This window comes from Mustela lutreola, chromosome 15 (assembly GCF_030435805.1).
Source record: "Mustela lutreola isolate mMusLut2 chromosome 15, mMusLut2.pri, whole genome shotgun sequence".
NCBI lineage: Eukaryota > Metazoa > Chordata > Mammalia > Carnivora > Mustelidae > Mustela > Mustela lutreola.
In genome coordinates this window covers 55,556,456-55,568,777 of record NC_081304.1, presented here as the reverse complement: position 1 = coordinate 55,568,777, position 12,322 = coordinate 55,556,456, and the positions used below count along the sequence as shown (strand labels likewise).

Here is a 12,322-nt window from a genome sequence, read left to right as displayed (position 1 = left end):
TCTATAACTGAATTTAACTTAGCTAGAGAGCTGCCTTTTTCATTTAAGAATAAAAAGTTCTTTTTCTTATAAAGATTATTTATTTGAGAGAGAGAGAGTGAGTGCACAAGCCGGGGGGAGGGCCAGGGGGAGGGGAAGCAGACTCCCCACAGAGCGTGGAACCCAACACAGAGCTCAATCCCATGATCCTGAGATCGTGACCTGAGCTGAAACCAAAAGCTGGACATCCAACCAGCTGAGCCACTCGGGCGCCCCAGAAGTAGAAACCTCCTAATCTTGCATTTCAGGTTGCCTTGGTCACTTCAAGTTAGAAACTCAGTCTCTGGAGGGCAGTTGGTTCAAAGTCTAAATCTAACTTCGGGCTGTTTCCCTGTGAAGGGTCTTTTGCTCCTTCCCATCTGGGCAGTAGTGGTGGTCATGGCTTCAGGAGGCAGTGGTGAAGCCCCATGCTGTGGTCTTCTTGCTCTCACTGGCTCTGCTGACGGTGGCCTGTTCTGCTGGGTCTTTGGGCAGCCTTGTCTGTCTTTGCTGCTGCCTCAGATGAGAGCTTCACAGCTGGCGTCCCTTCTGTTCCATTCCTTCTCTTGGCACAGTCAGAACTCCCAACTCCTTGACTTGGGATCTCTCTCTGTCTCCTTCTGGCATCTTCAGAACCCACTGTCATCCCTACTCCGTATTTGGCTCATGAGGAAGAGGGGCTGTTGGGTTGAAGAAATGTTCATAAAAGGCCTACATATTTTTGCCAATTCCCTGCATATAAGATTTACTCCCCAAGTCTGTCTGTCTGGAGACTCTTAAATTCGGTTTATCCTGGGGTTTCAAATAATCTCAGGCCACCGAATCTACCTGAAGTTGATGGTTCAATAATTCACCATGATGTATTCATCAGGACTCTTTCAGTTACAAATGAAAAAAAAAAAAAAAAGAATTCAAGTTCACTTAGCATTAAAAAGAAAAGTAGAAGAAGAAAGAAGGAAAAGACAGGAGATAGAGAAAATTTTTTTTGAGATTACATGATGTATTTGGCAGCTAACCAAAATCCAGCTGAAGTTGGCTTAGACCGAAGAACAACAACAACAAATAAAACCAAGAAAATTCAGGGACAGAGCTGAATCTGGACAGGACTGGAGCTAGATCCTCCCTAAACATCCCTGTTCAAGCAAGCGACCCCCCTGAGCTCTGGCAACCTCGGAATCACATTCTGTCTGCTTTGCAGCCCCCCTGTAAGAAGGAGTTCGCCTTTCCCAGGATTTTCTGCCAAGCTCCTGGAAAAATGGTCAGTGGCTCTGACTGGCCTCTTCCGATCATCGTTCTGCCCACACATGAACCATTCTCTGGGACTTGGATATTCTCCTTGGCCAAGCGAGGTTCAAAGGACAACCACTAGAATCAGCTCCACCCAGACTATGAGGACGTGGGAAGGGAGAACTCCCCAAAGGAAATTCAAACTCTGTTTCCGAAACAGGGCTGAGAAGTTGTTATTAGGCAGATAACCATGGGTCCACCAGAGATGGGAACCCTCTCCATCTGAGAGGAGCACCTACGTGAAGCGTGAATTCATATGAGAACATGGTGGGTGAGCAGAGGGACTCAGAGAAAGAGGGAAAATAGCCCTGGGCTTCCAGACCTCGGCTCAGTGGGGGTTGCTGTGGGTTTTCCCAGGTTCCTCCTTCTGTGGCTCTAAGGAGAAAGGCCTGGGAGGCTTAACCTTTCTCTTTAGTATCATGTTCCTGATCCTTGAAGAAGGGACCGTCTCTCACCACCAGCCTCTTGTCACGCCACTCAGTTGACAACCCCTATCCCCCCAATAAACACTCATGGGGCTGGCAAGACTGGGGAGAGACTCCCTTTGCTGGCTGTGACATTGTCCTTCTTGATCCTCCTATCCGGGGGCGGGGGGGTGTCTAAAGAGAAGAGAGCCAAAGAGGGGCTCGAATGCTTTGAATAAGGGAAAAGAGAAGAGGAAATTTTAACTTGACCTTTTTCAACATACCATTCTATGGCAGAAGAGCCATAAAATGAGCCTGACTCACACCCTCCCTTTAGCTACGTGGGGAATACCTCGTTCTGACAGGCGGACCCTCCTGTCACAGCTTAAGAGCCATAAAGCTCCCTTCACAGTGCTGGTGATTATTTACCTTGGACCCTAGGTCATGAAGTCTATGTGCAATCAGCAAAACAAACAAACAGGCAAAAAACAACAACAATAAAAACCCACAAAAACAAACCAAAGGAAAAAAAAAAAACCCACTCCAATTTTCTCAAGTCTCCCAAGATTTAAAAAGGAACAAAAAGTTACTGGTGTGTGTTCCGACTGCGGTGATTATGTGGTTCAATCATTTTGGTTTACAATCGCATCTTTGTCCTTGTAGAAATAACTCCCTGGAGCTGAACAACGGGAGATAGAAACAGATTAACCTTCCGGCACGGGTATATAAGACTCGTTCTGGGGAGCAGGCCTTCATTTGAGGTTAACAAAAAGTCTCCAGTTCCCACAAATACACAAAATTAAAGAGCATTCTCTCTCCCCACCACCCCACCCCTCCGCCTCCCTTTTCTTCTCTTTTGATCTGCCATGAAAAGGGAATTACTGGGCAGCATCTAGGCCTCTGTTTTCTTTCTCCCCTTCTGTATTTTGCATCATAAAGCTTTCCAATCTGCTTGGCATGTTTCAGGAGCTCTGAAGTCATCCTCGGTTGCTGCATGGAAATGGGCTGCAGGAAAATGAGACACAGGAGGTCATCCTGCAATGTAAAGTTTATGGGCCATATTGCAAAGACAAGTGGCTTTTTTTACTTCCCAGAAAGAACCAGATCTGAGGAGGCTTCTCTTTGCATGTCAAAGGGCCATAAAACCAGACCAGTGACTCTCAGAGGTTGGAGAAGGGCCTCTGTTATCACCACGAGGGCCCACAAAAACACAGATCGCCTGGCCCAGTCCAGAATTCCTGATTCAGTAGGTCTGGAGTGGGCCCGAGAGTTTACATTTCTAGCAAGTTCCCAGGGGCTGCTGCTGCTGCTGCTGCTGCTGGTCCCAGAACCACACTGTGAGAAGCAGCACCCTCCACTCGACTGATTGAAACAGAGAAAACCATTCCTCCTACAGCAGATCATAGAAATAGACCGTTCCTACGTGCTAATGTTCCCAGCACTTCATTCTTTCCTCCAAAATGCATATGAATCCAGAGGCTGGATGGAGAGCCCTGCTGGGTTCTGGTCTGGCCACTGGAATTCTCTCTGACGGTCATCTCTCTCTCGTAAGGATTGTGGGAATAGACTAAGAGCAACCAAGTAAGAAGAAGGTACTGCTCTCTCTTCAGAGCTCGCTCTAACTCGCTCTAGCTGGGAGTCAGCCCCCGGCACCTGGGTTTGGGCAGAGACTCAAAGGCAGGCAGGCAGAGGGGTGGGAGAGCTTCATGGTGGGAAGAAAGGCGAGGTATGGGGTGTGTCCAATGGAGGCTAGGGGCCTGCGGAAGCTGGTGGCAGGTGCCCCAGGATTGGGTGCCCAAGTGATCAGATAGGGGAGCGTGTCTGACCTTCTCTGGTCAGTCCTAAGTTGGCAGTTGGGACAAAAGTTAAGGAAAGGGTCCGCTCTTAATCTTAATTGTTACAGAGGCTATTTATTGTTTGCCTTCCTGGATTGTTACGGAGATGGGAGTCTGACTTCCTACCTGTCTGACTGACTTAGAGACAGCAGACTGGCTTCCTGAGCTAGTGATGGTACATAATGGGCCGATCTCCCGGGCACCAGGAGAGTCACGGTTGTGGGTCAGATTTCTGTGTTTATACACAGTTTGGCCACTGTCTGTTCCCACATTCAGTCGCTTGCTCAGTTCTCGGCATACCTCACACTGGCCAATGTCCATTAAATAATGACTGATTTTTATGACATGAGGCACACGGAGTTTTATAAGAGGCGGGCTCCGATGTCCATGAGAAGCAGCCTACGTCTTGTGGGCATCAGGGAGAAAGAAAGGTCAGGACATGCGTCGCTTAGAATCTTCTATGACGTCTACTGTAGAGGGAGTCCAGGGTCCCTCTCCTCTCCCGGGTCAAGGCACTTGGCTCAAGAGAAGAGCTCAGCTTTGCGCCTTCCTTCCATCAGGAGTTGTCATTTTTCCCCCCCCGAGAGGTCAGATCCCCAGGGGGCCCCCACACCCCCTCCAAAGCGGGAGCTAAGCCCGGGGCCTCTCTGCGGCAGGTGGATGGCCTGAAAGCCAGGCTGGCCGCGCAGGAGGGGGAGCTGAGGCAGAAGAATGAAGACGCCGACAAGCTGATTCAGGTGGTTGGCGTGGAGACAGACAAGGTGAGCAGAGAGAAGGCCATGGCCGACGAGGAGGAGCGGAGAGTGGCCCTCATCATGCTCGAGGTGAAGCAGAAGCAGAAGGACTGTGAGGAGGACCTGGCCAAGGCAGAGCCGGCGCTCACGGCAGCCCAGGCGGCTCTCAACACCCTCAATAAGGTGAGAGGATCCAGTGTCCATCTGTCCCATCTGCTTACCCCTCCTGGGGGGCGTGGGGGGAGCTCCTGTGACCCAGACAGCACAGCACCCTGGTGTCCCAGAGAGATCCAAGGGCAAAGGTAGAGGGTTTCAGGCTCAGAATCCAGCCGCCAAAACCAAGAGTCAGACGCTTAACTGACTGAGCCACCCAGGTGCCCCACGAGTAATTTTTAATAATGCAATTGCCATTATATGTTATTTGTACAGTAAAAAAAAATAAGTTCACTGTAAAAAATACATAGGGAACAAAAAGAAAATTCTAAGTAACTTTGTAGGGGGGAAAGGACCATGAAATTGCAAACAAAACCATTCCCACTAAGAAAGGAAAAGCTACACCGGATTTATTTCAGTTTAGCTATAAAAGTGAGAAGAACTGCCAAGGCAGAGACTCGAAGTGTGCAGAGACTTACTACCCGGCTCTGATTCAGGGGTTCTTCATGCATTAACTACAGATTGATTGTGAAGTTTGAAAATGATGGGAAAGCCTGAAGTGGGCATGAAATAGCAGAGTTCTGGGAACGCGGAGGGTTTAAGAACATTCTAGGGATCCTTGGGTCCACAGGAATGCCCTCGCCACACACAGTACAGGCTGCTCCTTTCCACTTCACCAGGCGTTTCGGCTCAAGGTCATGCGCTCAGGGTCCTGGGATCGAGCCCTGCATCGTGCTCCACACTCAACTCAGAGTCCCTGTTGTTTGACTTTTAATATTAGCAAGTAATACAAAAAGCCCATTTTATGATCAAATATATTGGAAAATCCTAGAGTTTCCAAGTTGAGCATACTTCTCTCTGAAAGGACTTCTTTTTTTTTTTTTTAAAGATTTTATTTATTTATTTGACAGAGAGAAATCACAAGTAGATGGAGAGGCAGACAGAGAGAGAGAGGGGAAGCAGGCTCCCTGCTGAGCAGAGAGTCCAATGCGGGGCTCAATCCCAGGACCCTGGGATCATGACCTGAGCCGAAGGCAGCGGCTTAACCCACTGAGCCACCCAGGTGCCCCTCTGAAAGGACTTCTTAAAGGACTGTGTTATACGATGAGCCTGGTACTAAAAGTGATAGAGACAGCACGAGGAAATAAAACCTCAGATGACTCTAACTTAAGAACAGTGGTGTAAGACACCTGTGTAAAACACTAGTAAATCACGTTCACCATGCCACCCACTGGCAAGTTTTCCCTACGTGAGATTATTCAGGTAACCATCCCCAACTCTAGATCAAAAATGAAAAGCTTCATTGTCATTTGGGGAGATGTCAAAAGGGGACTTAACACAATTCAGCATCCGCTGCTTACTAAAACTCTCAATAAAGTAGGAATACAAGGATATTTGCATTTTTAGCTAACAGATGGCAATCAATCCCAATCCAAGGACAAAATATCCTATCCAATGATCGAACATTAAAGGCGTTCCCATTAAGATAAAAAAAAAAGCATAATAATGGTCTCTGTCACTATTATTAAAAATAAAAAAGTTGTCCCAGAATTGCTAACCATAATAAATGAAAAATAATCATCATGTAAACGTTATAATACCTGTTATAGAAAAAATAATAATAAAAAGGAAGAGTTAAGGGCCCATCACAAAATTTACAAAAATTTATAGCTTTCTTAATATCAGCAGTAGCCCATTGGAAAATGTGATATTTTAAATTAGCGATCAAAGCACAAGATACAAATAACTGAATATAAATTCACTGAAACAACGTATAGAAAAACTGCACACCCTTGTTGAAGAACATAAAATTTGAATAAACAAATATATATACATATACCAAGTCTTTGGGAAGATTCACTATTACAAGGATGTCTGCTAATTCTCAAGTTATTTTTGAAGTTAAATGTAAACCTAAGTTACCTCCAGTTTGATTTTTGGTTTATTTGTGTCTAATGTCTTTAAAAGTCCGTATCATTTAAGTAGCTGTTAAAGATTTAATAACTCAAACATCCAACTGTATGGAGTTGGTAAAATAAATTGTGGTTCATCAAAAGGAAAGAAAACCACATAATTCAGTTAAAATGATGTTCTACAAAGATAATGACACGGACAATTTCAGATACAATTTTCTGTGAAAATCAGGCTCAAAAAGTAGATAAACAGTGATTGATAAACGTACATTTGTGTTTGTGTATGTATATGTGTATATACATGAATCAGCCAGATACTCGTTCCGGTATACTCAAGTTCATACATATCTCCACTCACAGTCTTTCTTCTGTGTCTGTTAGTCTCTATGTCACGTGTGCATGTGTCCATGTATGATGTGTATATATGACACGTGCATATATGTGATGTGTGCATGGGTGTGACATCTAGTTGTGCATACACCTGTGTATACATGTGATGTGTGTTAATACGATCACATACACATGATGTGTGCACATATGATGTATATATAGTGATGTGAACATGTGTACACATGTAATTTGTGTATATATAACACATGTATATATGGCGTGTGTGATTGTGTATATGATATATGTGACTTGTACGTGTGTATGCATCTGATGTGTGTATATATGTGTTGTGTGTTATATATGGTATATGTGATATATATGTGATGTGTGTGTGTACATGTGTGTGTGTATACATGTGTGTGGTGTGTGTGTGTGCTGTGTGTATACATATGGTGTGTGTGTATATATGTGGGTATACATATGACATGTCTATATATGACCTAGAGGTGTATATGTAACATTTATCTCTGGGTAGTAATATTATGAGTGTTTCCTGCTTTCACCTTTATCTTTGCCAAATATCTCATAATAAGTATTCTTTTAATGAAAATAACTTTTATTAAGTCTTTTAATAAAAGGACAGTGTTACCTTGTAAAACAGTTAACAATAAGAAAAAAATGAATTTATAAAATAACTAAAAAAATGATAAGTTAGGATCAATTTTAATATATGTGAAAGACCCTCTGAACAGAGAAACAAAGGATGATAATCACGGTATCATCTGGAAAAGGATTATTAAATTTGTCTCCATGAAAAGTAAATCTTTATATACCACACAATATTATAAACAAGATTTTTTAATTTTAAAAAGAAAGGAGCTAATACCCTTCGTATGGAAAACCTCCTGTAAACTGCGCTGGAAGCTCAGCATTGGTCTCCCGTCCCATTTACTCCTGGTCCTTCCCCATTCTGTTTTCTCTGTGACCCAGGAGGCTGGCTCGGGTGGCCCCGACGCTCTCCCTTGACCTCCTGCTTCCGGTCCTGGTAGGGGACTGGAGGAGGGAGATGAACATGTCGATTCCTTTGGTCCCAGGGACCTGCCCGCTGCTGAAAACCATAGCTCCCGTCCGGTTCCCTCCACCGATGTTCTCTCCTTCCTTCTCCCTTCCTCTCCTCCTCTCTCTCCCGGTTCCTCTCCTTCCCTCTCTTCTCTCTGGCCCGACCACAGCTTCCGGGGATAGAAATGGAGACACCCCGGCCCCGCTCAGCCCATGCTACTAGCCCAGGGTAAGGCATTATCCCTTTATAAAGAATTCCTTTCATTAATGCCCCTCAAATTAGCCGGTGTGTTGTACCATCTGTTTGGCCTGCAGCTACCCTGACTAACAACTCACGCAGCAATCAAAAATAAAAAGATAAACAGCGCAGTAGAAATGTAGGCAAAGGTCAATACCCAACAGTTCACAAAACAAGAAACCCAAATTGCTTAAAAACATGAAAAAAATACATTTAGTATCGCCAGTAAATATGTATATGCCCATATATGAATTAAACTGATGTTATCCCCTTTTCAACCTGTCAAATTGGAAAAAAAAAAAAAATTTTTTTTTAAATAATGTGACTGTTGCTGAACAGGGGCGAACGAAAACTTTCTCAGACACTGAGAACTGGAATGGGAATTTCTGGGGAGGCGGGTAGTGTGTACAAAGGACACTAAAGATGTGCCCTGCCCTTTGACCCAGCAGATCCACTCCCAAAGAGCTTGTCTAAGATTTTCACGAAGATTCATGTAGAAGAATGCCCTGCAAACCTTATCCACATGGTACATTTGTGGAAAGGTTTCCAGGAATTGAATGTTTAACGTCAGTTGTGGCTTGTCCCCCAGTGGTACGTTGACTTTAAAAATTCTATTTGAGCAGAGGAGCCATGTTCTCTCATGCCTCTTTTTCAAACTTTTGCCTACACTAGCTCCTATATATGTCCCAAACCCAATCACCTATCACATCTCCACTGTTCAGAGCCCTGGTTCTGGGCTGGCTCAGTCTCCTACCCCAACAACTGTGTGGCCTGCTTGGCTGCAGTGGGGCCAGCCGCTAAAAGGTCTCAGAGCAAAACCACATCATTTCACTCCCTGCCCAAAACCCTCCAGTGGCTTTCCCTTGATGTTAGAATGAACTCAAACTGCCCCGCTGTGGTTCTAGATCCTCCCTGGAGCTTTGATCCTGACCGGCTCTCCTTCCCCCCACCCCTGCCACCCTCCCAACCCCACTCTACAGACAAGGAGAAATTTGAGTAAAAACTTGGAGAAGAGCAGGTCTAGGCAGCAGGGAGAGCACGAGCCTGATGGCAGGAGTGGAGTCGAGAAACCAAGCATGCCTGCTGTTGACTCGCTCACAATCCCACCTTCCTTCCTAGAACTGTGTCTTCCGTCCTGTGTTCCTCTTAGGAGAACCGTAACCACCTGCCTTGCAGTGATTAGCTACAGGAGCCCCGCCTAACTAACCGAGATCATTTCCCAGGACATTTTTTAAAAGACCGATTGGGGCGGGCAGGGCAGAGGGAGAGGGAGAGAGAGCATCTGAAGTGGCCTCCCTGCTGAGCAAGGAGCCTGACGCACGGCTGTCCCAGGACCCTGAGATCATGACCTGAGCCGTAACCAGGGGTCAGATTGCCCTTTAACTGACTGAGCCACCAGGCGCACCCTCCCAGGACATCTTTATTTCCACTGGCACTGGAGGAAAGGTCTCCTCTTCCGGTTGCAAAGCCATGACCATGACCTTGAACAGCTGACCCCCTTTCATTCCAGGTGATTGTTGGACACCCATGTTGATGAGCACCTGCTGTATGCTGAGTTCTGTTCTAGGCCCTGGGGCAACTGTGGTTAACAAGACTGAGGAGGATATAGAAATTCAATAAAGAAAAGGTGGTGACCAATTCTGATAGCCCCAAGTTGTCTGCAGATCATCAAGGAGCTGATGGGAAATGATGGGAAGGGGAAGCTGACGGGGAAGTCCTTCTCAGTGGGCAGTGTCTGAATTCTGAATTGAGATCCTGACAGATGAGAAGGGATAAGCCAGGCAAGTAGCTTAGCAAAAAACGTTCCAGGCAGGGGTCTAGAAGTGGGGATGAGCTTGGCAATCGATGCACTAGAAGGAGGAGACCATGGCTAGAGCATAGTGACAGAGACAATGACACAAGGTGAGGGCAGAGGGGTAGGTCGAAGGCCTTGCAACACAAGAAGATGCTGTGCAAAACAGAAGTGCACGCATGGAGCAGCAGAAACAAGAGACGATCCAGAGAGCCCACAGGCACTCAAAACACAGGTCCTGGGTCACCTGGGAGGCACGGTGGGTTAAAGCCTTTGCCTTCGGCTCAGGTCATGATCCCAGGGTCCTGGTATCGAGCCCCACATCAGGCTCTCCACTCAGCAGGGAGCCTGCTTCCCCCTCTCTCTCTGCCTGTCTCTCTGCCTACTTGTGATCTCTGTACATCAATAAATAAATCTTTAAAAAAAAGAAAGAAAGAAAGAAAGACAGACAGACAAATAGAGCACCTGGGTGGCTCAGTGGGTTAAAGCCTCTGCCTTCGGCTCAGGTCATGATCCCAGCGTCCTGGGATTGAGTCCCGCATCGGGCTCTCTGCTTAGCAGGGAGCCTGCTTCCTCCTCTCTCTGCCTGCCTCTCTGCCTACTTGTCATCTCTGTCTGTGAAATAAATAAATAAATAAAATCTTTAAGAAAAAAAAAAAGAAAGAAACACAAACACAGGTCCTGCTCGTCCCTCCAGCCAGCTCCCAGCTCATCGCCCTTAGATACCGGAACCAGAAAGTCCTCTTTGTTCTTGAGCTGGGTCTTCTGTCACTGCTACCAAAAAGGCTGTGGGTAATTTATCGAGAGATACGAATATTAAAAAAAAGACTGGAAGGAACTACATGGAAGCATTAACAGCGACATATCTGGGTCGCAGGAGTCCCTTTCAACTCTGTACGTTTTTATGGTTGCTTATTTCCGGACGCTGAGCAGGCTGAACTCAACACTGGTTTAAAATCGTGGGGTTTTGTTCCTGATTCTACGTCCTGACTCTGCCCCCAGGGGAGGCCACCCCCCACATGTATGCCACCCTTCCATCCCCGCCTCTGATGAGTTTTCGTGACCAAATGTGAAAATGGTGTCAGAAGCAGAGATCGTCCTCCCACGTGCTTTCATTAGGAGCAAGAAGTAATCCCTCCCCCTCGCCGTTTGTAGATTTCCAGGCCCTCTTGGGCTGGAAATGAATTTGGCACATCTTCCAAATCAAGACTCCCCCCCCCCTTCCAACATCATCCACCCAAAACAAGTGCTTCTGGGGTCATAGGCTTCTCACACGTGGTCATGACAAACCTTAAATCAACGTCACATGCATTTAAGACACAGCTTCTCTCACAGATGAGGGCACACCCCTGCTCCCAATTTACAGATGGACACACAGAGGCCGGGAGAGTGGAAATGACTTGCCAAGGCCGTTCGGCCATATCTTTCTGGTGCAAGTGATGCTTGGAGCAGAGGACGACCCCACCTTGAAGCGGGCGCAGTGATTGTGCGCAGCTTTAGGTCTGAATTATTTCCCAGTGGAAAATGTCACCTTGCCATCCGGACAGTCAAGTGTAGTTAGAATAAGCTCATGGAACAAAGCTCTTTAATTAAAGAAAAATGAAATTTGTTGGGTTACAGGGCTAGTCTCTCCAATCCAAGATGGGAAATTAATTTATAATAACCTTATCTTTTATTCATAGCGTGCTGCCTATTTCAGAGAATGCTGGCATCCTTCTATTTTACTGTCGAATGTGAAATAATTGTGTGTTTCTAATAGGCTGTGAGTGGCGTTCCAGAACTGAACAAACGAGCTGAGTCTCGGCTGGCCCTTGGCAGGGGTCTGAAGCCCCTGGGGGGTAGCTTTGGTTTCCTTCGGATGAGTCATGACATTTAAAACTCGGAGGGCTCCGCGGGCTTCAAAGCAGCCCTTTCAGAACGATCGTCCTGGAGCCCAAATCCATTAGCAGCGGAGGACAAAGGAACCACGATCGTTTGTCCCTAAGCACCTCCTCCTCTCTCTGCAGACCAACCTGACCGAGCTGAAGTCGTTTGGGGCGCCGCCTCCGGCTGTCAGCAACGTCACTGCGGCGGTGATGACCCTCACGGCCCGCGGGGGCCGCGTGCCCAAGGACCGGAGCTGGAAGGCCGCCAAGGTCACCATGGCCAAAGTGGACGGCTTCCTGGACTCCCTCGTCAACTTCGACAAGGAGAACATCCCCGAGAGCTGCCTCAAGGCCATCAGGCCGTACCTGCAGGACCCCGAGTTCAAGCCCGAGCTCGTGGCCACCAAGTCGTCCGCGGCCGCGGGGCTCTGCTCCTGGGTCATCAACATCGTGCGCTTCTACGAGGTCTTCTGCGACGTGGAGCCCAAGCGCCAGGCACTGAGCAGAGCCACCGCGGACCTCGCCGCCGCCCAGGAGAAGCTGGCGGCTATAAAAACCAAAATCGCGGTGAGTGAGGCCGTGGCCCCTCCTCCCCCATTCCACCTGGGCAGTCTCTGGGGGAAACCGCATGCGCCCCCGTGTCCCAGCGCCCGAGGCTCCCGATTTTGAAAAAGAGGCGGGAAAACCAAAGTGA

General features: G+C 47.1%; 1 protein-coding gene across 5 annotated transcripts in view; it reads left to right on the top strand.

Annotated features, from left to right (window-relative positions):
• DNAH9 (dynein axonemal heavy chain 9) overlaps nt 1–12,322 on the top strand; it is a 321,088-nt gene that overhangs the window by 213,748 nt on the left and 95,018 nt on the right. For all 5 annotated transcript variants that reach the window (XM_059150223.1, XM_059150226.1, XM_059150225.1 and 2 more), the window contains 2 exons: nt 4,201–4,461; nt 11,770–12,195. In XM_059150223.1, the coding sequence (XP_059006206.1) occupies nt 4,201–4,461; nt 11,770–12,195 (687 nt within the window). The remainder of the gene's footprint in view (nt 1–4,200; nt 4,462–11,769; nt 12,196–12,322) is intronic.